The sequence below is a fragment of the Prionailurus bengalensis genome, chromosome C2 (genome assembly GCF_016509475.1).
Source record: "Prionailurus bengalensis isolate Pbe53 chromosome C2, Fcat_Pben_1.1_paternal_pri, whole genome shotgun sequence".
NCBI lineage: Eukaryota > Metazoa > Chordata > Mammalia > Carnivora > Felidae > Prionailurus > Prionailurus bengalensis.
The window spans coordinates 104,555,753-104,583,063 of record NC_057350.1 but is presented as its reverse complement, the minus strand read 5'-3'; the positions used below and the strand labels follow the sequence as shown (position 1 = coordinate 104,583,063).

The window sequence follows — 27,311 nt, the reverse complement described above, 5'->3', positions numbered from 1 at the left end:
GGGTAAATAGTAGTGGCGTTATTGGATCATATGGTATTTCTGTTTGTTTGGTTTTTTTTCAGATTTAAGTTTATTCATTTCGAGAGAGACAGTGGGGGGAGGGGCAGAGAGAGAGAGGATCCCAAGCAGGCTCTACGCTGTCAGCGCAGAGCCCGATGCAGGGTTCAAACCCATGAAATGTGAGATCATGACCTGAGCTGAAACCAAGAGTTGGTGGCTCAACCAACTGAGCCACCCAGGTTCCCCTGGTATTTCTATTTTTAATTTTTTGAGGAACTTCCATACTGTTTCCCACAGTGGCTGTACCAATTTACATTCCTACCAACAGCAATGCATTTTGTTGAATTTTTCTGAAGGTTTGATAATTTTTTTCAAAGATTTCCTTCTGTTCTCCTAATTTGGCTCTGGAGTCAGTTTTTTGTGTAACTTGGTCTCACTTTTGTACTTCTCACTTTCAGGCTTTTGTCAAATGTCTGATGAGCCTTAATAATTCATTAGTTCATTCAGCAGTGTTTATTAAGTGTCAGCTCTGTGCCAGTCTGCTTTTGGTCTTGGGGATATAGCAGAGACAAAATGTCTGTCTTAGGGAACTTTTATTCTGTGTTTTTTTTGTTTTTGTTTTTTAAGTAGACCCCATGCTCAGGGTGGGGCTTGAACTCAACTACCTGATCCTGAGATCAAGAATTGGACGTTCTACTGACAAAGCCACCCAGGCGACCCTAGGGAACATTCATTCTAGTTGGAGGAGGGGGTGTGGAGTAGGCACTGAACAAAATAAGTCGGTATATTATATGGTATATTAAAAGGTCTAAATTCTGTGGGAGGAAAAACCAGGAAGAGGCTAAGAACTACACAGGGAAGAGTTGTAATTTAAACTAGAGCAGTTGGCATTGTATGTCATCTATATTCAAACAAGTGAAATAGAGTGGTTAGGTAATGCCTCACTGATAAGGTGACATTTGAGTAAACCGTAAAAGCAGTATGAGAGGGAGCTGTGCAGGAATCTGGAGAAGAGACTTAATGGGTAGAGAAAACAAGTGGAGGCAGGAGCATCCCTGTGTGGAGAGAGTGGAGTGAGGAGGGGAAAAGTAGTGTGGGATGAAAACAGCAATCATGGAAAGTCATGGAAGGTCAGGTTTTACTCTGAATGTAATGGGTAGAGTAGGTATAGTGTAGAGTAGTAGCAAGATGAATGATTTATGTTTTAGCAGGATCCTTTGCCGTTGTGTTTAGAATGCATGTGAAGGAGGTGGGGGTGAAGGTAGAAGTAGGGACCTATGGGGAGTGATTGTAGTAATCATAAGTAATGGTGGTATTTGGGTCAGTAGTAGAGGTGGTAAGAAATGGACGGTTTCTGCATCTACTTTGAAGGTAGTCAGTAGGATTTACTTATGAAGCTGGATGTGTGTATGTGATAGATGAGTATAAGTATGATTTGACATCCATGATTCTTGAGCAACCAGAAGGAGGGAGTTGCTGTTAGTAGGTAGTGAAGACTTCAAAAGGAGCAGGTCAGGGTGGGAGAGATTAGAGCTATCTCATAGTGGTACTTAGATGTCCATTAAACCTGGAAGTAGAAATAGTAGGCAGCTGGATAAATCAGCAGGGGAGTGGTCCAGACTGGAGGTAATGAATTTGGGATATAGATGCTATTTACAGCTATGAACTTGAATATTTCCTAGGGAGTTTGGCTAGAGAAGGGAAGCAATTTGAGGACTGAATTCTGGGATCTTTTACTGATAAAAGCTTGGGAAGATGGCAAATCAAAGGACACTGAAAAGGAGTTGATAGATGAAATAGATGAAAAATTAGGTGAGTGTAGTGTCTTGGAACACAAGGGAGGTATTTTACAAAGGAAGTGATTGTGTAATTTACAGCTAATGGGTCAAGTCATGAATTCTGTAGATTTAGCAATGTGAAGATTACTAATGACTTTAATGAGCAATTTATGTGTAGTGGTGGAGATAAAAGACCTGATTTGAATGGAAATGAGAGAACAGGACAGGAATTGGAGGTGACAAGTATAGGTAATTCTTTTTTTCCTTTTTTTTTTTTTTTTTGAGATTTGCTCTAAAGGGAAACAAATGGGGCAATGGGTAGAGGGAAATAAGGGGAAGGGACCCATTTCTCAAGATGTGAGATGTTATAGTTCTATTTGTAAGTTGTCTAGGAGTTGTAGAGTACAGAGGGAACAATTTGCACAGAGACAGAATAATTGCCTGGGTCATGCCCTTGAAGAGTGGAAAAGAGATAGGATATAACATACTTGTGGAAGAATATCAACAAATATTTGGCACTTACTCTCTCCCAGGCACCATTTTGGGAACCTGGAATATTTTTGTGGAACAAAACAAGTATCTCTGCTCTCTAATGGTGCATTCTTAAGGTTGGTCTTGATAGGAGGAAGGACAGTTCATCTGTGGTAACAGGAGAGAATGTATTGGTAAGTGGGAACTTCTGGAAAATCTTCTGATTACTTTTCTAATTGAGAAATGAAGTCTGGGCAGTAGTTATGAGGGAAAAACTATTAGATGTTTGAGGGTGGAGGAGAAGTTGTGAAATAGTCCTCCAGTGAATGGGAGAGAGAGAATGTATTAGAATGATGTTGTATGGTTACAAAGGTTACTGTTAAAAATTTAAAGACTAGCATGATGTGTATTTTTTTCTGTAACCCCATCAGTTGTACAGGTAAGGCATAGAGCAGGCAGTGTACTGAATTTAACAAAGATTGTGATTTAGCCAGATGACTAAGGTAAAGTGAGAGAGGGACCAAGGGAATTGAGTGTATGCATGGGAATGGTTTTGATGATTGATCTTGAAATTAAGCTAGGATATGATGGAAGTGAGTAGATAAAGAGGTATGAGAGATAGTGAAAAGGTTGTAGGGTGAATAGATCGTGGGTTGCAATAGGTTGCAGGGGTTTTAGTGCCCAGGAGCTAGAGCAAATGAGCTGGAAAGATAAGAGGTGGGAGACGGGATGTTTAGAGTTGAGATTTTGGAGAGGTTTCAGTTATTGGTAAAACTTACTGGTAAAAGGATATGAATAGCTGAGGTAGAAGGAGGACGAGATCTTGTAAGAGGAACTCAAAGAAGGGAGATGCTAGGGTATTGTAAGGATATTGAAATCACTAAGTACTAATATTGTTGGAAACAGCAGCAGTGAGCCAGGAGCTAAAGTCTTTGAGAAATGAGAGGGGTGACTCAGGGGTTAACAGATGACTATAATAGAGTGGGTAGCATAGCCTTCAGATTCAAACCTGGTGTGTTTAAGGAGGAGGCAGGGAGGTGGTTTGGAATTAGCAGTTAGGAGCAAGAAGGACACCTGTCTAGCTCTTGGTCCAGTGATAAGAATTAAAACAGAACAATTAGTCCTTAATTAGCTTTAGGGGAGCATTCTATGTAACGAGATCTAGAAGGTGAAGGGAATGTTTAGCAAAAAGATTGAGCATTTAGGAGGCTTTGTTGTGTTAGTGAATGTTGAGTTCCAGAGGGCGCTGTGAAAGGGTTTCAGAATTTTTGGAGGAGTGTTAGATGGGACAGAATAGGGAATATGTGTAATTGGAGTGTGGGAGATGAGGGGTGACTGAAATGTTTGGGGATGTTGTAAAGAAGAATAAAGGGCCCAGTTAAGTTGATCAGTTCTGATTGTCTGAGGACTGATAGTGTGGTGAGGCTGTGTTAGGGAATGTTGAAGCAGGTGTCAAGGGTCTTCTCTCCATTCCTGTGGATGAGTTTGGAGAGGGAAGGGCAGTCTTAGAGCCTTTGGGCTGCCTTCTTGACCCTTGCAGATGGAGACTGAGGGAATTAAACACTGCCTGTCACCCTCTTGTACCTGGGTTTTGCTTTAGGGGAACCAGTCATGTGAGGAGGGTTTTACTCTGGAGTGCTGCATCTACACTAGCAAGTCTAGTTCTCATCAGACAAGAGTTGACAAAATCATCATCTGCCCACCGATGTCTCCCAAATCTGTTCTCTTCAGCTCAGTTTTCTCCATAGAGCTCTAAACCAAATATATATCTTACTATCCTCTGAACAATTTCATTTGGGTATCTCATACATAAACTCTCTTAAATGTCTGAAACCAAAAATAGTATCTTCTCTCCATCAAATCTATCCTTTGTTTCAGAAAAATAGTTATTACCTGGATGCCCAAGCTGGATACTTGAGCATCATTTTAGAATCTGTTCTTTTCATCCTTCCCATATACAGTATCACTCAATCCTGTAAATCTTATCTCCTAAATAACTCTTGGGTCTTTCTGCTTCTTTTATTTCCAGCACTTCTTAGTTCAGGTCACCTGCACTTTCTGCCCAAGTTATTGAAACAGCCTCCATTTTTGTTCCAATCCTCTTCTTCCTTGAAACACCCATTTTAGCCATATTGAGCTACATTCAGTTCTTTACATACAGCAAACTTTTTTGGCCTCTGCTGATTTAGCGGTAAGTTACCATTGTGGATTCAGTATTCAATATGAGACTCCCTTTAATGAATTTTTTTAAAAACCAGTGTATTTAATGTAGAGAGAATAATCCAACTAGAAACTTGTTCGTGAGATTTCTTGTAAATGATGAAGTCATTAGATCGTCCTTTTATTTGCTCTTTTTGATGCCATACCTCTAATAATTTTTTTTTTTTTTTACTGATGATGTTGAGTAGTGATGCCAATCAGATTCCTTAAACATCTTATGAAATCTATTAATGAGTTCTTTCATCTTTTTCTCTGGTGGGAATTTAGGTTTCTTTTTGTTTGTGTTTTTTTTGAAGGTACGGCTTGTAGATGCAGGTTTTGTTTGGACTGAGCCCCATTCTAAGAGACTTAAAGTTAAACTGACTATTCAGAAAGAGGTAAGCTATACAAAGTTTCTCAGCATGTCTAAATTGTAGGTAGTGAAAATGAGGAGATATTGGTAAGTTACCTTATGGCTTGAATAGCTTAAAAGGGAAAGAGTAATCTTAATTTTAACTTTTGTTTTCTTTTGGGTCATCTGCACAGATGATCAGGTTGCTAGTAAGACCAGCTATTGCTAATGATTAGTGGGCTAAAGTAATTTTTTAAAGTTAGGAAAAAGATTGAAGTAAAAGCATTAGCTAAGACAGTGTTTCTCAAACTTGGCTAATCATCACAGTAATTCACATTAAGTGAATCCAACTGGATCCGTCTGGATGTGACACCCAGAAATCTATGTTTAAAAACTTCCCAGGTGATTTCTGGTGATTAACCATGTTTGGTAACAAGTAAGGAACGTTTGTTTTTTTGAGAGTTTTCTTTGTCTTATTTTTTCTTCTAAGGATGAATTCTGCGCGCGCGCACACACACACAAATACGCACACACAAGTATATAGATACATAGATTCTTCAAAGACTATCTTCACAGCTACTTTAAAAGTAAATATGAAATGCGAATTTAATCCTACAAATTAAATTTATGTGTTTTTCTTAATACTATAACTTATTTTTATAGTTTTTTAATTGGTTTATTATTGATGTCCTCAAAGCATTCATGGAAAAAAGACTTTAAGTTAAATAGTAACTTTGTTTTTTAATTTATTTTAATTTATTTTTATTTTTCATTTATATTTTTATTTTTTTTTAATTTATTTTGAGAGACAGATAGTGAGCAACCAGGGGAGGAGCAGAGAGAGAGGGAGACAATCCCAGGGGGGTTCTGCACTGACAGTGGGGCTCAAACTCACAGTCAGATCATAACCTGAGCTGAAATCAAGAGTTGGACATTTAGCCAACTGAGCCACCTGGGCTCCCCACAGTAACTTTAAATGTTAAAGTTCTTGAATTTGAAATATTATTTTCTTTTAAGAAAAATGTTACTAAATAAAAAGGAAAGAATGAAGGAGTGATTTTTTTTTTTTTCCCCCCTTACCAGGTAATGAATGGTGCTATCCTTCAGCAAGTGTTTGTGGTGGATTATGTTGTTCAGCCTCAGATGTGTGGAGATTGCCACAGAATAGAAGCTAAAGATTTCTGGAAGGCTGTGGTTCAAGTGAGGCAAAAGGTATTGACAGAAAGATGATGAGTGAATCCTTCATCTTGTATTTTATCTTTGTCAGTTATAAACAGTTAGTAAAACCTCCTCCTTTTTCTTTCCAAATCCTCAGGCACCAGGTATGGTCTAGGTTTCTGCAACGTTCATCTTTAAAAATAGGTCACTATCACATTTAAGATCATCTTTAGAGGTTGTTTTGTTTTAAAAATCAGTGTGCTATATCTATAGATGGTTTTTTTGTTTGTTTGCATTTCATCTTTTAATCTAATAATGCATTTATTTTTAGACTTTGCACAAAAAAACCTTCTACTATCTGGAACAGTTGATTTTGAAATATGGAATGCATCAGAATACACTTCGTATCAAAGAAATTCATGGTGAGTTAAAATTTGAAAACATTTGAAATGATGTCAAAATTTATTTCAACCAATGTAAGAAGTCTTCTCTTTATTGACAATGGCTAGAATAGTACTGTCCAAAAGAATAGTTTCTTCTGTTAGGAAGGAAAAAAATCTTAGTTCTTTATCTGCATTGTCCATTATGGTAGCCACTAGCTGTATATGGCTATTGAATACTTGAAATGTATCTGGTGCAACTGAGGAACTAAATTCTTAATTTTTTTTCTATTTTAATTTAAATTTACACTAAGTAGCTACCAGATGAGTAAGTCAGTAGCTGCATTAATATAATATAAAGTGCCATGATGGAAAATTCATCGAAATCTTGTTTTATGCAGAGATTGATTTCTGTTTGGAAAAAAATTATTTTTGAGATTTGTAAGTTCTTTTGTAGTATTTTTTAAATGTTTATTTTTGAGAGAGAGAGAGAAAGAGAGAGCATGAGTGCACACACACAAGCAGGGGAGGGGCAGAAAGAAAGAGGGAGACATAATCCAAAGCAGGCTCCAGGCTCCAGGCTCCGAGCTGTCAGCACAGAGCCGGACACAGGGCTTGAACCCATCCATGAGCTGCTAGATCGTGACCCGAGTCAAAGTTGGATACTTAACCAACTGAGCAACCCAGATGCCCCTGTAATATTTTTTTTTTTAATTTTTTTTTTTTTTAACGTTTATTTATTTTTGAGACAGAGAGAGACAGAGCATGAACGGGGGAAGAGCAGAGAGAGAGGGAGACACAGAATCGGAAGCAGGCTCCAGGCTCTGGGCCATCAGCCCAGAGCCTGATGCGGGGCTCGAACTCACGGACCGTGAGATCGTGACCTGAGCTGAAGTCAGACGCTCAACCGACTGAGCCACCCAGGCGCCCCAATATTTTTGTTTTTGATATACAAATGATATATTTAGATTTCTTAAGGGTGGAATTTAAAATTTTTTGTATGATTTCATAATGGCTCCTTAGAGTGTGTTGTGTCTTAGCACTTTCTGTTGATATAGTATACATATTAGATGATGGATAAATATTTCTCTGATTGATAGTAGAAAACATAAATATTCTTAAGCAGACTCTTGAAGTTTCTTGCTAAAGGTTAATATTTGTTTGCTATTGGTGAACATGTACGTATATTGTTTTCCTAGTCTCTAAAGTATAGGCTTAGAGATACCTGTTCTTGAAGGAATGACCAAATTCTTATATCATATCCTCATTTTTGAGTTCCACTGTGACTAACTGATTTGTTGCTTATATCTTGTATGTCTTGGGAAAGTACTTTTGAGAAGTGTGGTCTTGGGTTACATGGGGGAGAGAATATATGTGGTGATGTCACCTGGAGAACATCTTTTAAGCTTTGTGTCTGACCTGAATGCTTTACCAGTAGACATAAGGTTAATAGTCTAAATTGGTAAAACACAATTTAATGAATACGTAAGGTATTCTTAAGGAATTCTTAAGGTATACTTAAGATAAGTTCCCTTCTTGTCTGTGTAACATAGTGCCTGGATGTTTGTGGCTAGTCACCAGGCAAAAATACATCATTGTTTTGAGTAACTTGGTTTTGAGTAACTTTTTTGGGGATGAGGACATCCAAATATTCTAGCTAAGAAAGCAAAACACTATTATTTCTCATCACCCTGACAGATATGTACTCACAGAATTGTTTTGTAGCAAAAGACTTGGATAAGTTCTGGGTCATACTTTTTTTTTTTATTAAATTTTTTTTTTAATGTTTATTTTTGAGAGAGAGAGAGTGAGACACAGCATGAGCAGGGGGAGGGCCAGAGAGAGGGAGACACAGAATCAGAAGCAAGCTCCAGGCTCTGAGCTGTCAGCACAGAGCCTGACGTGCAGCTCGAACCATGGACTGTGAGAACATGACCTTAGCCTAAGTCAGACGCCCAACTGACTGAGCCACTCAGGCGCCCCAGTTCTAGGTCATACTTTTGCACTCATTTTCAAAACCCAAATATTGCAAATTTAACAGCCCTTTGTTCATCCAGAGGATTTAATCTGTTTTTTTTCCCCTACTAGTTCTTGATTTGATTTAAATAAATTTTTTGAATGTGGTTTATTTGTAACTTTGTTTTTAAAATCATAATAATATTAAAAATTCAGAGATAAAAATATCTATGAATAAAAGACCTCTATGTTCCATTTATCCCTTTGTTATCCCCAGTGTTAGTCCCTTAAAACAAGATCATAAAATAATGTGTTCTGTATGTAAATTGTGGTAGCGTTTGTTTCCCCTTATGGGGGATCATTCTATAATATTCTGTGACCTGCCATCTTAATGTATTTGGAAACCTTGCCATGTCTTTGAACGTGGTTCTATTTCATTATTTTTAACCACTGTGTGTGTGTGCATATATATATTTGTTAATCCTTGTATAATTAGTTATATCTTATTGGTCCACAAGATATTCCATTTTTTGCTGCTACAAATGGCACTGTATTAAATATCCTAATGTTTGTGCATATTTGGTGGGTTTTCTGTGAGATTGAGTTCAAGAATTGAAATGACAGGGGACACCTGGGTGGCTCAGTCAGTTAAGCATCCAACTTCAGCTCAGATCACTATCTCATGGGTTTGAGCCCCACCGTCAGGCTTTGTGCTGACAGCTCAGCGTCTGGAGCCTGCTTCAGTTCCTGTGTCTCCCTCTCCCTCTGCCCCTTCCCTGCCTGCACTCTGTCTCTCTCCTCTCTCTCAAAAATAAATAAAACCTTAAAAAAAATTTAAAAAAAAGAAATGACTAGGCAGGAGTATGCAATTACTAAATTTTTACATGTACTGCTAGATTGTCTTCAGAATAGTGCCAGTTTGCAGTCTCAGCACTTGCCAACACTATCAAATTGGTCTTTGTAATTTTTGCTGTTCTAGTAGGTAAAATAATGGTATCTTGTTTTAATTTGCATTTCCTTGATTACTAATGAGGGTTAATATTTTTATATATGTGTTAGCCATTTATGTTTATCTCTTGCTTCTTATGTGAATTGTCTTTTTTCTCATTAATTTTGTGTCTTATTCTGGATATTAATTTCATTGTATGTATGTGTATATTATGTATGTATGTTTAGAGAGAGCTAGTGTGCATTTGAATGTGAGCCTAAGAGAGCAGATACTTTTTTGCATTGTCACATGCCTTTTATCATTTAAATTTTTTATTTTTTAGTTATAGAGCTCTGGCTTATAAATTTTGTGCCTGACATAGGAAAGCTTTGTATACTCCCACAGTTATATTTTTAAAAGTAAATTATTTGGGGGGATTTTTAATGTTAACCAGTTAGAGTTTTTCCTAGGTTAATCTAGCCTTTCCCACTGATTTGAAATATCTCCTTTCTTGCATACACTTTTTAAAGTTTTGTTTTAATTACTCATTTCTTCTACTTAAAAATTTTTAAATTGAGATATAATTGACATGTAACATAGTAGTTTCAGATGTACATCATAATGATTTGATGTTTGTATATATGGCTAAATGATCACCACAGTAAGTCTAGTTAATTTTCATCACCATAAATATTACAAAATTTTTTTCTACTTTTAAAAATTTTATTTTGCTTGAATTAATTGAAAGTTTGTTTTCTAATATAATATAAATCTATTTATAAATATAAATATATATATTTATACATATATATAAATATAAAAATCTATAAATATAAAAATAAGTTTTCTTGAATACATATTGATTCTATGTACCTGGTCTTTATAGCTATAGCTACCTTTTTCCACAATATATTGCATATTTCTTTTATTTTCAGCAAGAGTTTCAGCTGTTTTCTTCTCTTTAGTATATACCTAGGCATAGAATTGCTGAGTCATATGGTAAATTTATAATTTATGTTTATCTTTTTTTTTTATGTTTAGCTTTTAAGAAACTGGAAGAGTTTCCAAAGTGCATGTACCATTTTACGTTGCTATCAGCAGTGTTTGACGGTTCTAGTTTCTACATTGCCTCACCAATATTATGGTCTCTTTTTGTTTATGGACAGTCTAGAGGGTAGTATGAAGTGTTATCTCATTTTGTGGTTATAATTTACATTTTCGTAATGACTAATGATGTTGATTATCTTTTCATAAGGTTATTAACCATTCCTGTATCTTTTTTTGATGAAATAACTATCAAAATAAATTTTGATGAAATTTATCTGAAATAACTATTCAGATCTTTGGCCCATTTTTAAAATTTTTTTTTTTTTTTAATTTTTTTTCAACTTTTATTTATTTTTGGGACAGAGAGAGACAGAGCATGAACGGGGGAGGGGCAGAGAGAGAGGGAGACACAGAATCGGAAGCAGGTTCCAGGCTCTGAGCCATCAGCCCAGAGCCTGACGCGGGGCTCGAACTCACAGACCGCGAGATCGTGACCTGGCTGAAGTCGGACACTTAACCGACTGCGCCACCCAGGCGCCCCTAATTTTTTTTTTTTAATGTTTATTTTTGAGAGAGAGAGAGAGAGAGACCACAGCGGAGGATGTGCAGAGAGAGAGAGGGAGACACAGAATCCAAAGCAGGTTCCAGGCTCTGAGCTGTCAGCATAGAGCCTGATGCAGGGCTCGAACTCACGAGCTGTGAGATCATGACCTGAGCTGAAGTCAGACGCTTAACCGACTGAGCCACCCAGGTGCCCCTGGCCAATTTTTTAATTGGATTGTTTGTCTTGCTAAGTTTTAGAAGTTTTTTTTTTTTTTTAATTTTTTTTAATGTTTATTTATTTTTGAGAGAGAGAGTAAGCAAGTGTGCAAGCAGGGGAGAGGCAGAGAGAGAGGGAGACCCAGAATCTGAAGCAGGCTCAAGGCTCTGAGCTGTCAGCACAGAGTCTGATGTGGGGCTCGAACTCAGGAACTGTGAGATCATGACCTGAGCTGAAGTCAGACGCTTAACCGACTGAGCCACCCAGTTGCTCCTCATCATACATATGATTTGCAAATATTTTCTGCTAACCCATAGGCTGTCTTTTCATTTTCTTAATGTTATCTTTTTTTTTAATGTGATATATAAATACTTAACATGAGATGTTCTTCTTAACAAATTTTAAGTGTATAATATAGTATTGTTGACTGTAAGTACAGTGTTATATAGCAGATCTCTAGAGCCTATTCATCTTGCTGCACTGAAACTTTATGCCCATTAATTGGTAAGTAACTCCCTATTTCCCTTTCCTTTCAGTCCCTGGCAGTCATCATTCTACTCTTTGATTCCATGAATTTGAGTATTGTAGGTACTTCATATTGGTGGAATCATGCAGTATTTGTCTTTCTGTGACTGACTTATTTGATTTAGTATAATGCTCTTAGGGTTCACTCATCTTGTTGCATATTGCAGAACTTCCTGCCTTTTTAAGGCTGAATAGTATTCCATTGTATGTACATATACATTATGTTTTCCTCTGTTGTGGAAACAACCCAAATGTCTATCATCTTGTCTACTGTGAATAATGCTGCAATAAACATGGGAGTGCTGATACCTCTTTGAGATTCTGATTTCAATTCTTTTAGATAAATACTTAGAGATTATTGGAACATATGGTAGTTCTATTTTTAAATTTTTGAAGAACCTCCATGCTATTTTTCTTTTTTTTTTTTTTTAAATCATTTTACTGAGGTACAATTGACATACAAAAACCTATAGATATTTAATGCATACAACTTGATGAGTTTGGAGATAAGTATACACCTATGGAACCATCACCATAACCAAGGCTATCCATTTATCCATCATTTCCAAAAGTCTCCTTCCCAAACCCATGTTTTCTTGTATTGAATCTTCTGTTGTGGTAAGAGCACTTAATATAAGATTTACCCTCTTAACAAATTTTTTTTTTTTTTTTATGAAATTTATTGACAAATTGGTTTCCATACAACACCCAGTGCTCATCCCAAAAGGTGCCCTCCTCAATACCCATCACCCACCCTCTCCTCCCTCCCACCCCCCATCAACCCTCAGTTTGTTCTCAGTTTTTAACAGTCTCTTATGCTTTGGCTTTCTCCCATTCTAACCTCTTTTTTTTTTTTTTTTTTCTTCTCCTCCCCCATGGGTTTCTGTTAATTTTCTCAGGATCCACGTAAGAGTGAAACCATATGGTATCTGTCTTTCTCTGTATGGCTTATTTCACTTAGCATCACACTCTCCAGTTCCATCCACGTTGCTACAAAAGGCCATATTTAATTTTTTTCATTCATGCTATTTTTCATAGTGGCTCTACTGTTTTGCATTTCCACTGGAGTATACAAAAGTTCCTTTTCTCCATATTCTCATCAATGCTTGTTTTCTGTTGTTGTTTTTTAATTTTTTTTTTAAACGTTTATTTATTTTTGGGAGACAGAACGAGCAGGGGAGGAACAGAGAGAGAGGGAGACACAGAATCTGAAGCAGGCGCCAGGCTCTGAGCTGTCAGCACAGAGCCTGACATGGGGCTTGAACCCACAAACTGTGAGATCATGACCTGAGCCGAAGTCAGTTGCTTAACCGACTGAGCCACCCATGCACCCCTGTTGTTGTTTTGATAATAGCCATCCTAAAGAGTACGAAGTGATAGCTCATTGTAGTTTTGATTTACATTTGCCTGACGATTTGTGACCTTGAGCATTTTTCATATACTTGTTTGCCATTTTTGTATGTCTTATTTGGAGAAATGTCTATACAGTTTCTCTGCCCATTTAAAAAATTCAAACTTTTCAACCAGGTTATTAGTTTTTTTGCTCTTGAGTTATAGGAGTTCCTAATATGTCTGGGAGATTAACTCCTTATCTGATATATATGATTTGCTGGTATTTTCTCCCATTTTGTAGGTTGTGTTTTCACTGTGTTGATGTTTCTTTTTTCTGTGCAGAAGCTTTTTACTTTGATGTAGTGCCAGTTGTTTGTTTTTGTTACCTGTGCCTTTGATGTCATATCCATGATATCATTGCCCAGACTGGTGTCATGAAGCTTTTCCCTCTCTCTTTTCTTCTGGAAATTTTGTATTCAAGGTCTTACGTTTGATTCCTTAGTCCATTTTGAGTCAATTTCTGTGTATGGTGTAAAACAAAAGTCCAGTTTCATTCTTTGCCATGTGGATATCCTGTTTTCCCAGTGAAAAGGCCATCCTTTCCTCAGCGAATTGCTTGGATCCTCTATCAAAGATCTATTGATTATAAATGTCACAGTTTATTTTTGGATTGTCAATTTTGTTCCATAGATCTATATGTCTATCCTATGCTAGTACCATGCTGTCTCGACTACTTAAAGTTACCAAGTTTTCAAATTGGGAAGTATATGTTCCCAACAACTTAGTTCATCTTCAAAATTGTTTTTGTCTACTCTGAGTTATTTCAGTTTCCTATTAGCTGAGTTGTTTGGAAGAATATCTCTATAAACATTTCATAGCAGGTAGGTCTACTTTTAATTATCCCTTTGTTGCTGATTTTTAATGCTACTTCATTGTGATCAGATAATATTGTCTAATTAATCATGTTTGGAATTTATTGAAGTCTTAAAAATATTTGGATATGATTGTTTTATGAATGTTCTGTGAATTTAAAAAATAATATATATTCTTGGGACTGTGTTCTATAATCTCAGTTAAATCAACTTTGATAGTTAATTATTCAAGTTCTATGTATCCTTCTTATTTTTAGTCTGGTCATTTTGGTTTTGATAGTCTCATACTAGTCCCCACAATATTGCACATGTGTTAACATTTATTAATTTCTTTTTTTCTTTTTAATAGTTTTTTTTCTGCATCTCACTTCTATGTTATTAGGTGCATTCCTATTATCTTCTTAGTAGATTGTTTATTATATAAAATATTCTTCTGTTTAGTGTTTTTCTCTCCCCTTTTGACCTTGAATTTTACTTTGTCTGAAATTAAAATTGTGAATCTTTTTGTTGTTGTTGTTGGTTTGCTTGTTTTAAAGTTTATCTATTTATTTTGACAGAGATGGGGGAGGGGCAGGGAGAGAGAATCCCAAGCAGTCCCCACTCTGTTAGCTTAGAGCCAGATGTGGGGCTTGAACTTGGGAACCATGAGATCATGACCTGAGCTGAAATCAGCAGTTGGACGCTTAACTGACTGAGCCACCCAGGCACCCCTAAAATTGTGAATCTTTATGTTTTCTGATAATTTAGTTTTTTACTACACATTTAATTTGTGATATCGTCATGTTAGTAGAGGAAAATTTTATTTGCAGAATGATTTTCATGTGACTTTTCTTTTCTTTTTAAAGATGGGCTGGATTTCTATTATTCCTCAAAACAGCATGCTCAGAAGATGGTAGAATTTCTTCAGTGTACAGTTCCCTGTAGGTATGTTCTGAACCTAAATGTGAGTAAGTCTAAGGAGCTGGTAATGGACATAGGTCACATCCATTCTTCAGGCTTAGACTACTTCTCTTACATTAAAATATTTAAAACTGTAGTCGAAGGGGCTTCTGAGTGGCTCAGTCGGTTAAATGTCTGACTCTTGATTTTGGCTCAGGTCATGATCTCATGGTTCTTGAGATTGAGTCCCAAGTTGGGCTTCACTCTGACAAGGCAGAGCCTGCTTGGGATTCTCTCTCCCTCCCTCCCTCTCTGTCTGTCTCTCTCCAGCTTGTTCTCCCTCTCTCTCTCTCTCTCTCAAATAAATAAACTTAAAAAATTTTTTAAAAAGCTGTAGTAAGAATATTTACATACTTACATAATTAGTAAGCATCTGTTTGGGTTAGCTACTTTAAGGGAATTATGAGCCAAAGAGTACATAAGAATCTCTTTGGGGAGCTAGACCTCACCCTGTGATAAGTAGTATAATGCTAAACCTTTGATTGAATGTATTTAAATAAGACAAAAGAAAGATGGGGGTAGAGAGCTTTGGGGAGAAGCTTCATGGAAGAGGAAGGCCTGAAGCTCCTAAAATGGGAAATTTTGAAAGGTAGAGTATAGTGAAAGATGAGATTAGTGTGAACAAAGACTTGTGGTGGACATTAGTGTGGCTTTAAATGGATACTATATATATAGTAGTCTATATATATATAGAGAGAGAGAGAGAGACTACTATATATATAGACTACATATATATATATGACTATATACATATATATATATAGACTATATATATATATATAGACTATATATATAGACTACATTGGTCTGAGCCAAGGGCATGTTTTAGACGTTTTGAGTAGGTAAAGTTGAAAAGAGGTAGAGTGCAGTTTGATTGGTGAAGGTTTTGAAGTGTAAGTGGTTGAAATTAGGTTGATATAGGCATCAGGGAGCTATTTCAAACCTTGGACAGTGATGGTTTGATTTGATAAAAATTGATATTCTCTAGACTATCTAAGAAGGGACCTTTGTCTTTTTATTATTATAAACTTTTTTTTCTTAACAGACACAAAGCCTCACAGAGACTGATCTCTCAGGATATCCATAGTAACACATACAATTACAAAAGCACTTTTTCTGTGGAAATTGTTCCAATTTGCAAGGTACTTTTTCTCATTTAATTTATGTCGATAAAAGAGTACAAGTAATTGGCTTATATGTAATTATTATTAACTCCTGATTTTCTTCTGGGATTGGTTAAAAATTTAGAGTAACTCTTAAAGGATTCCTTTCTGACATATGCAGTCATGTTAAAAAGATATTAAAATAATCACGCTTAAATTATAAATTGGCTTACCTATCATTTTGGTGTACTAACTAAAAGGCCTGTTTGCAGTTTTTTAATGTTCATATTCCTTAAAATTTTTGATCCTATTGGACACATGAAAAGTTTTATGAAAGTTTGAATACAGGAAATGACATTAAAATAATTATCAGTGAACCACTTTGTAAAATGTGTGTAAAATGGATTTTGGCATGATGAAATTAAACAGTATTGTGAAAATGAGATCATAGAATCATTTTTGTGATTTAAAAACATCTGAATAAATGTAGATCATCATTTCATTTAATTGCATTAAAGTAAAACCCTGCTTCAAAAATATAAATGAATTAAAATTCAACAAATAATTACTGAGGATCTAGTAAATAGAAGGCAGTGTATTTAAGATTATATGTTTAAAGGTCTATACCATATAGGAACTTTTATATCAATATCTACTAATAATGATAAATGCCATAATTTATTGTGACCATCCCATATAAAGTTAATATATTTGAGTATATTTCACTTCTTCACATCTCATTATAATTGGGGTAAATCATATCATTTTGAACATGAGAAAATTGAAGCTTCGGGAGGTTAGATGACTTGCCCAAAGTTACATGACTACAAAATGAAGAAGCCAGGATTTATGCCTAAGTCAGTGATTCTAAAGCTTTTATAAAGATACTTTCTCACTAATTTATGGTGTAGTGTGTAGTAACGGGAATGAAATGATAGCCTAGAACAGGGTCAGCAGGGGTGCCTGGCTGACTCAGTTGGTACAGCATGTGACTCTTGATCTCAGGGTTTTAACCCCCCGCTGTTGGGAATGGAGCCTACTTAAAAAAAAAACAAACAAAAAAAAAACCCCGCAAAACAGGGTTAACAAACTTCTCTAAAGGGCCAGATAATGAATATTTTTATACAACATAAAAGAGTATTTTCATTAATATTTGGAGGCTTACTAAGTTAAAAACAAAGTACTGGACTAGGTTCTATTAGGGATGCACAGAATGCTCCTTCAGTGGAGGAGCCTATGATTAAGAATAGATATAGCTTAAAACATAACTCTTTTGTATTTTAATGTAGCTTAAAAACAGGTAACTACATTGCTGATAATATTTTCTAGTGTACACATGGACATACGTGCTTTTCATGCATTAAGTCTTTGATTACATACTGGTGCATATAGCCATGATAGACATTTAGCTCCTCTGATATTTGTTCTTTATGGAAATTGAAAGAAATCACAAGTAGATTTAGAAAATCACTCTCCTTCTGATGTTTATAATACTTTAGAATTCACACTGTACTACCATAGAGCAGTAAGCGTTCACACTTCAGTAAAATTGAAATAAACTTAATAGCTTGGTGAATAAGATCTGGAAAAATACTTTTAAAGCATGTTTATTACAATTGATGTTCCCATCTTAAGAAGGAAGAGCTTATTTTTTGTTTCTCTAAGATTTGATTCTTTTCTTTAGGCCCGTTGTTGATAAATAGAATTAAAAATCACATTTTGGTTTGGGCATATACACCTGGGTCAGGCTTATATTGATGAGTGTTTACTGAAGACAGTTATTTAGGATTTGCTTCACTCTAAATGTTAGTTCTTATGCGTAGGATAATGTTGTTTGTCTGTCTCCAAGACTGGCACAAAGCCTGGGAAATATGAACCAGATTTGTGTGTGTATTCGAGTAACCAGCGCCATCCATCTCATAGATCCAAATACCCTTCAAGGTGAGTTTTAGGAAATATTTGCCTTGACAGTTTTGTCCAGTAAGCAGTAATAACTTATGTTATTAATTTTATCAAACATTCTCATTAATTTTTGTTATGAAAAACTAGATAAGAGTTTTACTGTTATTTAGTTCTTACAAAACTGCTTTTGATTAGTAACCCTTATGTTTTTTATTTGAAGAAATAAATCTGTGAACTTTAAAAAAATTTACTAGTTCTAGTTCATATGTTTTTACTGAAATTGACTTATTTATGTCATTTAGTTTTTGTGAATATTTGGGTTCATTGCCAAGTTTCATGTTTAGCAAATATTTCAAAGTTTGGAATATTTGACTTCTTGCAGTGCAGTAAAACATTTAGTTTAAATATGGATTTTAACTAATTCTTATTATCACATAATTTTTAACATTCCTTTTATAAAAACTAATTTTTAAAGATCTCACATTGATAGGCGTCTCAGTACTTGCTTTCATCTTCTACTTCTTGATCTTTTTCATGTATTTCCTGTAATGTAGTTTTCTGTTATAAAAATAGAGTTTATAGTTTTTAGAGTCCTTTATTACCCTTGTCAATTAGATTCATAAGTCAAAGGTATGTTTGCAGTATTGGGATGAACATCTGTCAGGTAGGACTTTACTTACCATAAATTAAGCAGCTAAGATGATTGATAACATTTCTAACATGCCAGCACATGGAACAACTATACAACTGAATGGATCTGATCTTATTTTAAAGGCACTTACCTCTGTGGGATTCTGATGATAGTAACTACTTAAGATTGACACCTGAAATTTCTCTTGTGTTGTGAAAAGTTTGGGGCTGATTTATAGGAGTAAATGATGACTCTAGAAATTTGCCACTGTGGTTCTGTTGACCTCATGCTTCTCAGTTCATATATATCAACTTCTTCCTAATTAACACATTTGAAATACTTCATTTCTGTTGTTCTTTGATGTTCTGTGTTTATACTTAGTTGCAGATATTGATGGAAGCACTTTCTGGAGTAACCCTTTCAATAGTTTATGCCATCCCAAACAGCTAGAGGAATTTATTGTGATGGAATGCAGCATAGTCCGAGATTTAAAACGCAGTGCCGGGGCTGGAATGATATCAAAAAAGGTAAGTTCCGTCCTGCCCATCTTTTTTTTCCCCCCCAATTCATTATTTTGGTCCCTCTCTTGTATTTTTTTTAGTTAGTATAATTCCAAAATGTGGTTCCAGATAAAGCTAACACCTCATTAGATTACAAATGCATTCCATATTTGTTTTTAGTGTGTGGTCATTGTGGTGAAATTTATTAGACTTAATTTTTCTGGTAAATTCATGTTTCTCTTTAATGTTGGGAACATTTTAAAAAATGTTTATTCTGAAAAAGCATTTCTTTGCTTTACTGTTATATAGGAGGACCAAATGACAAGCAAACTTTTTCTGACTAAAAAGTTTCAAACATTTTAAATTTAAGTATATGTTATCACTACTGAATACTTCAGAATGCATCTCTAAAACAGAACATTTTTCTACATAACCAAAGTATTATCATTCATATATAGTTTATATTCAAATTTCCTTGTTTGTCCCAAAATGTCTCTTGTGTTTTATTCAAAGTAGTACCTAGTTGGGGACCATATATTGAATGTGAATATTATGCCTCTTAAATCTTTTACTTAATAATAGTCCCCTTCCATTCTTTCTTTCTTTTTTTTTTTTTTTATAACTTCCTAAGGCAACTGGGGCATTTATCTTATGGATCTCTTATTGTTTCCTCATGATGTCATTTAGCTTTCTTTTTAATTTCTTTTAATGAAAAGTGGATCTAAGAGGCTTTCTTAAACTTAGGTTAATTTTGGCCAGAACATTTCAGAAGTGTTGCTGTGCATCTTTTATGATGTATCAAGTCATAGTAGCGTTTGGCTGTTTCACTGATAGCCAGATCTCTTCATAATAATGTTATGACTTTTTTCCCATTGTTATTAGCCTCTCTTCCTTCTTTCCTCCCATTCAAACTGCCCCATATTTAGCCAGTGGGAGCTCCTGAGTTCTTAAAAAAATGTTTTTGAAAGTCTTGTACTTTTTTAGAGCAGTTTTAGGTTCACCACAAAATTATGAGGAGTAAGAGATGTCCCATATACTCCATGCATATACATGCAGGGCATATACATGCTGTTGCCTCCTCCATTATCAGTATCCACCCATGAGAGTGGTACATTTGTTACAATTGATGAATCTACATTGATACATGATAACCATGCAAAGTTGGTAGTTTACATTATGTTTCTCTCTTAATATTGTACATTTTATGGGTTTAGACAAATGTTTGATGATGACATGTGTCCCTCACTATAGTGTCATAAAGGGATTTTCACTGCTCTAAAAATCCTCTGTGCTCTGTGTCTGTTCGTCCTTCCCCTCTCTCCTAATCTCAATCACTGATCTTTTTACTGTCTCTGTAGTTTTGCTTTTTCCATAATTGTATATAGTTAGAATCATATAATCTTTAAGTACCAAATAATATTTCATTGCGTGGATTTACCACGCCTATTTGCCTATTCACCTAGTGAAGGACATCTTGGCTGCTTCCAAGTTTTGACCATTATGAATAAAGTTGTATTAACATCCTTGTGTTTGCAGTTTTGTGAAATCTGGGACCTGTCATTTTTCATTTCTCCCTCTGTCTCTTTTCGCCTGAGATTCCTTAATTCCTCTGTTTATTACTCCTAGTTTTTTCCCTCTTGATCCCATTTTACTTAGGTCTCTTTTTGTTAGTAAAAAGTATTGGCAAATGCTATACTTAATTCAGCCTAGAAATTTGAAATGTCAATTATAATTGCTTGTAAAATCCTATCTTGGAAAGGGACTTTAATTGTTTCTAGTTTAAAATTTCAAACTTGGAATGTTGTTTCTGCAGTAGGTATTAAGGAAAAAAAGGGTTATAGCTCAAATAGTAGACGTCTAAAAAATTAATTTCATAAAGATTTGGGTTCTGTAGTAGCAGCAGCAGCAGCAGCTACTGGGATTGTGCGCCACTGGGATTGCTAGAATGTTTTGTCTGAACCTTGGTTTTTTGAACCTTATGTATAAAATAAGGGGGTGCTTAGCATATTTTCTAGAGTTAAGATTCTTGTACTTTTTCAGTTATTCTTTTTGCTCTTTGTATTGCCTATCTCCCTGTGAAAACATTTGCTTTGAAAATTCTATATATGATATCTGTATTTAGGTGACATTCTTAATGTTTTATAAAGCTTTGAATAAAATCTTAATAAACATACTTATTTTATGTATTCCTTGAGTTTTTCTGTATTTAATACAGTAATTTGTTAATTTTGACAATGTTTCAGAGATCTGAAAAATAAAACAGTTGCTGTCTTTAAAATGAAAATTTAGAAAACCAAAATCAACATTGTATATAGTTTTTGTGAGATGCATTTTGAGTTATGCCTGGATTATTGAAGAGTGCATTTTCTTTCCTGTCAAGCATATGCTTGGGGAAGTCTGGGTACAGAAAACATCCGAAATGAATACAGATAAACAGTACTTCTGTCGCACTCATTTGGGACATCTTCTAAATCCTGGAGACCTGGTATTGGGGTTTGTATTATTTTATAGTATTTTCTTTTCCCTCCCTTCCCCTCCCCTCCCCTCCCCTCCCCTCCTCTCCCTTCCCCTCTCCTTCCCTCCCCTCTCCACCCCTCCTCTCCCCTCCCCTTCTCTCTTTTATGAGTGTGAGCATGCACACATGAGTGGGGAAGGGGCAGATGGAGAGGGAGAGAGAATCTTAAACAGGTTCCATGCCCAGTGCAGCACAGAGCCCAATATGGGGCTCAAACTCAAGACCCTGAGATCATGACCTAAGCTGAAGTCCAGAGTCGGATACTTAACTAGCTGAGCCACCCTGGGGCTCCTATAAGTACTATAGTATTTTAAACTGGCGATTGACATTGCAAATTTTCTTTGGGATCTAGCAAAGCCATCTAAAATACTAAAGCTGTTTATTCCAAAAAGAATTTAAGAGTTTAGGAGTGTTACAGTTTGCTTATTGGTAGCTAAATTAAACTGGATTGGATAAAAGCTCATAGTTATTCCATTTTGGCCATTTTTTTTTTTTTTAATTTATTTTTGAGACAGAGACAGAGCATGAGCAGGGAAGGGTCAGAGAGAGAGGGAGACACAGAATCCGAAGCAGGCTCCAGGCTCTGAGCTGTCAGCCCAGAGCCCGACGCGGGGCTCGAACTCACGGACCGTGAGATCGTGACCTGAGCCGAAGTCGGCCGCCCAACCGACTGAGCCACCCAGGCGCCCCAATTTTGGCCATCTTTTTAAAGAATCATTTTTTTTTTAGTAAACTAAATGGAACCATCTAACTGAATTCTTAATGTTGTACTGATCTATGTCTGTTTTGATTCTTTTGCAATATGATAAGGTGGACAGTGATTGGTAATATGTGAAACTCACAGATAGCAGTGCATTTTGTCTTTACCAGTATCTGTAAAGGCATGTTCACTGTATAGTAAACTGCAAAACTTTTAATGTGGAAAAGCATATTAAATGTTAATCTTAGGAACTCTAAATTCCATAAAATTAAAATAAAGTAAAAAGTAATGTGGAAAGCATAAATGTTTCTGTCCTTAAGTGTTTAATTGTTTTTATTTCAGATTTGATTTGGCCAACTGTAACTTAAATGATGAGCATGTCAACAAAATGAACTCAGATAGAGTCCCAGATGTGGTAAGGCTTTAGATTTTTTCCTGTGTTAAAGAGGATTGATAACTCTTATGGGTAAGATGCATGAGTTCACATTTATGAAAATAAAATCTATTTAGAGGTTTCTTTTGAAATTGGAGTTAAGGTGTAATGGCAAAAGCCTTCATGTTTAATCATGTGTCTTTGAGGAGAAAATCCAAGATTTATTGAGTTTTTTTTTGTTGCTCTTATAATCTTATAATCGAATTTTCACTCTCTGTCAGAATGGCTTGGTACCGTCCGTAGAGCAAAAATAAATTTGCAGCTAAAAATGATGACCTTTAGAACTTAATTTAGGTTCATTCTTTTAGGCTTAGCTTATTTCATATATTGTTCAGTTAAGGCGTTTAGAATTTAAACCATTATTCAGGTTATTCAGGCTTAACTATAATTGCAGTTGAAAATAATCTTTACAGTGTTGAGTCTTAGAGAAAGAATGTTACTTCTGAAAAAAAAAACTTAAATACTAACATGAGTTTATTAGAATCATGAACAAGAGTGAATATGAAATGGGAAAGACTTTATCTCCTGCTTGACTTATCTTTTAAAATAAACACTAATCTCTTTAGCTGTGGGTAAAAATAAAGTCAGGATATAAGGACTCCCCTTCTCACCACCCAGTTGTGCTTTTATTGATTAGTAAATTAGGAAATAGAAGCATAGTTTAGATAAAAGTCTAACAAGGTTGTAAGAGGAGATTAAGACAGTCATACAAGATTTTGCATTGTGTAAAATTATTTTCACTTATTCCACAATTTTTTAAACTGCCCTAGGACATACATTTGTGAAAGATATATGTACTTCTATAAGTGCTTACTAGTAGTAATAAAAGGAAAAATGCCTGCCTGTGATAATATTTCAGGATGATTAAGACATCAGAAATTTGAAGTTTTGGGTATAAAAAAGCAGTTTAATTTTTAGTCACTGGAAAATTTCATTAGTAAATTATAACAGTTATGCAAACAATGGCTGACTGCATTTTCATAAAATACTGAGTACATGAAGAAAAATGTTAAAAGTTCTCTTGACCCTGCCTCTTGATCCCTATTTTTTTTTCCCTAAGATGTAACCACTCATCAGTTTGGTGACTTTTTGGCATTCTCAGAATCTTTCTCTTTTTAACTTTATTGGACTTGGAGGCCCCGTTATTTAGTTCCCATTTTTTTGTAACTTTGCAAATATTTCTTTTACTTTTAGGTGTTAATCAAGAAGAACTATGACCGTACCAAACGTCAGCGTCGTAGAAACTGGAAACTGAAAGAGCTTGCAAGAGAGAGAGAAAACATGGATACAGATGATGAAAGGTCTTACTTTTCTTTAAACCTTATGTGTTGTCTCAAAGGAAATCCTTACAATAAATCTTTATAGTTTTTATATTTTATATAGTCATCACATGATTATTCCATTCAGTATTAATTTTGTATTCTTATTGTGTTAATTGAATCAGTGTAAGAGGATATCGAATCAATGTAGGGAGGATATAATGATATTTAACAGATTTGATTATTATTTCCTGGGTTTTGACCTGAGAATTGCAACATTGTTGTAAACAACACATTTGAAAAGTTAACATTAGTAATTACATTGTGGATATCGCAAATAGCAAGTGAATACTTACGACTCCAGATGAAAAGAAAATAGCCCTTTAATATCAAATATGCTGTTTTTCTTCCTTCCTTCCTTCCTTCCTTCCTTCCTTCCTTCCTTCCTTCCTTCCTTCCTTCTTCTTTCTTTCTTTCTTTCTTTCTTTCTTTCTTTCTTTCTTTCTTTCTTTCTTTCTAATATGAAATTTATTGTCAAATTGGTTTCCATACAACACCCAGTGCTCCCAACGGGTGCCTTCCTCAGTACCCATCGCCCACCCCCATCAACCCTCAGATTGTTCTAAATATGCTGTTTTTCAAACAACTTAAGGAGAAATGAAGATGTTGGGTTCTAGAAAATTATATTGGATGATTGAAAAATGGTTTTAATAATGGTTAAGACACTGTCTAAAAAAATGAGTTTAAATAAAATTGTGTCATGAAATGTGAGTGGTAAATAGCAAAATAGAGTCTCATAATGTAATTTAAAGTAAGTATTTATAAATATATAATGTTCAATTAGATATTATAAGTACATATTTGGTTATTTCATCTATAGACTTAAAAGTGCATGTATTTTAACTTAGCCATATGACTTGAGGGGAGGGACATTAAAGTTTATTTATTTTTAGAAAGAGAGTGCAAGCAGGGGAGGGGGAGAGAGAGAATGAGATACAGAATCATGATCAGGCTCCGTGCTGTCAGTGCAAGCCTAATGCAGCGTTCAAACTCACAAACTGTGAGATTATGACCTGAGCTGAAATCAGGAGTTGCATGCTAAGTCCAAGAGGTGGACTGAGCCACCCAGGCACCCCAATTGTGTATGTATCATGTAATTTTGAAAGAAAATATTTTTTTAAATTTGTCAGACTATTTAATTAACATCCATATTTGACCTTCAGTTATTATTTTTAAAGATTTTCATACATGGAACACATTTATCTTACAGTGCTGAAAATGAAAAAAACTCAATAGTGTCTTGGTAAAGATGAAATATTTAAATGTTTCTTTATTCTTCTGTAGGCAATACCAAGATTTCCTTGAAGATCTTGAAGAAGATGAGGCAATTAGAAAAAATGTAAACATTTATAGAGGTTAGTGTTTTACCAGTGTTTGATTTAAGTTGCATCTTTTGCTTTTGTATAGATATGTTAACCCCGTATAAGTATTTTGGTATCTTAAACTTTCATTCCATAAATGACTTTTACTGTGTGGTTTTAAAAGTCCTCTAATTAAACATTTGCAAAAAATAAAAACACTTGCAGAACAGTAGGACTTATTAAAATGTTGTTTGCCTTATCATATTTGATATCATTGTATCCGAGCATGACCCTTCAAGTTCCTGATCTCTATACTAGTGGATATTTATTTATATATTTATGCAGTTCAGTCATTCAGTGAATATAAATGCCTGCTCTAGATATGGTACAAGAACTGCTAATATAATATGTTTAAATGATAGTAAAGATGGTAGAGGCAGGCATTTTGTATATTTTCATATTTGTATTTGAAATCCTCCTTGTATTTTTTTAGACTCAACCATTCCTGTGGAAAGTGACACGGATGATGAAGGAGCACCTCGAATTAGTCTGGCTGAGATGCTTGAAGACCTTCATATTTCCCAAGATGCTACTGGTGAAGAAGGTGAATCGATGATGACACAATGAGATTGGGTTGTAGATGATTTCCATATCTGTAGGCTCAGGATGTTGGACAAAATAACTTTTATTGTCTATTCCATTTGTGCTTCCATATTGAGAGAGGAGAAATTTAGTTTTAAACTTGAATAAATGTGACTATTTTGATTGCTCATTCAGAGCACTGAAAGAGATTGATGGCTTTGAAGTTTTAGATAAAAGATTATGGAGAATGTAATTATTACAGATATTTAGGCCATTTTGCGTGTGGAATTTTATAAGTTTGCCTTTTTAGGAGACCCTACTCTTTTCCATACTGTAGCACTGGATTTCAAATCTTAAAAGTTGTGATTATATGGAGGTTACCTAAATCTTGAATCATAAAACAAGCTTTACATTCATTTTGCATTGATTGCTTTAGTAAAAGTGCATATGAAGAATCATTTTTAATAGGAACTTTTTATGCACTTTGATCATTTTTATGTCATTGGGGTAGGTAAGTTGTGGTTCAGTTTATTCCTGGACATTCGGGAGAAGTTATTTTATTCAAAATGTTAACATCTTCAAAAGCTGTTAAATTGTGGATTATTTTGATTTTTATTGCAGAAGAAAATATGTTTAAAATATGTATGGATTTGTAGCAAACATAGACTACTTAAAGGTTAACAATGTGTACTTTTGTTATTTTTGCTCAGGCCAGCAGCTTAGAGCAGTAGCTTATGTCATAAAAATGTCTTCCTATCACTTCAAACATTTTTGCTTTTAAAATTTTGGTTTACAAATTGAGAAGGAAGGAATTTTCTTCCTATTAAGTTTCTGTCATTGAGTAGATCACCATCAAAAAGAATATTTGAATCCAGCATATACATGATGAAATAATGAAAATGATCTTTATGCTTTATAAAACCATGAATCAGACTTGAATGAGAAATACCTTCCACTCTTTGAAAGAAAAACATTGGCTTGAATTTTAAAGTGTTCTGAGAATAAAGTATTAAGATCCTATTTCTATAAGCAATATCAGACTTACTAAGTATGCCAGAACCAAGAGCTATTTCATAAACTCTAGGTATACCACTAAATAAGGCAATTAAGTGAGTGCTGAATGGAGCATTTTCCTTTTTTTACGATTAGACTCCCCAGTTCTGAAGTTATGGATAAAGGCCTGAAGTTTTTATAGTGGCTCCTGTTCTGTCTGCATATTTAAAGTTTTCACTTGTGGTTTGGTTTACCTCTTGTATGTCAAGACTTTAAGAAGCATGAAATAAAAACATTTTCCCCTTTTTTGTGTGTCCTTAAAGTGATTGTATTAGTGTTATATTTAAATGATAGTATCTTATGCAGTTTTCCCAGGTGAAATTATTTGAGTACTTTTCATGATTTTCCCACTAAAAATACAGTTTCCTGCTGAACTTATTTAGTCTTATTCTCTTTGATGTTGTCTTTATGAGTAATGAAATTTCTTGGTTGAAAGAAGGCTATGACGAGGTGAAGGAATGTAGCTAATAGAAAAGGTGATAGCCAGGAGCCCTCACAGTTACACAGCCTTGATAAACTTACCATTTTAAGAGTATGGTTCCCAGGCTGTGGGTCCCCAAATACTCTTGTTCATG

The 27,311-nt window shown here is 35.0% G+C and overlaps 1 protein-coding gene across 2 annotated transcripts in view; it reads left to right on the top strand.

Moving 5' to 3' along the window:
* The window catches only part of NMD3 (NMD3 ribosome export adaptor), a 32,991-nt gene extending 6,009 nt beyond the window's left edge, over nucleotides 1-26,982 (top strand). For both annotated transcript variants that reach the window (XM_043594983.1, XM_043594982.1), the window contains exons 5-16: nucleotides 4,766-4,846; nucleotides 5,884-6,012; nucleotides 6,290-6,380; nucleotides 14,604-14,682; nucleotides 15,743-15,839; nucleotides 17,624-17,741; nucleotides 18,715-18,860; nucleotides 21,214-21,326; nucleotides 22,391-22,463; nucleotides 23,676-23,782; nucleotides 25,085-25,155; nucleotides 25,595-26,982. In XM_043594983.1, coding sequence (XP_043450918.1) covers nucleotides 4,766-4,846; nucleotides 5,884-6,012; nucleotides 6,290-6,380; nucleotides 14,604-14,682; nucleotides 15,743-15,839; nucleotides 17,624-17,741; nucleotides 18,715-18,860; nucleotides 21,214-21,326; nucleotides 22,391-22,463; nucleotides 23,676-23,782; nucleotides 25,085-25,155; nucleotides 25,595-25,728 — 1,239 coding nt within the window. In that variant the 3' untranslated portion in view covers nucleotides 25,729-26,982. The remainder of the gene's footprint in view (nucleotides 1-4,765; nucleotides 4,847-5,883; nucleotides 6,013-6,289; nucleotides 6,381-14,603; nucleotides 14,683-15,742; nucleotides 15,840-17,623; nucleotides 17,742-18,714; nucleotides 18,861-21,213; nucleotides 21,327-22,390; nucleotides 22,464-23,675; nucleotides 23,783-25,084; nucleotides 25,156-25,594) is intronic.
* The last annotated feature ends 329 nt before the right edge of the window (nucleotides 26,983-27,311 follow it).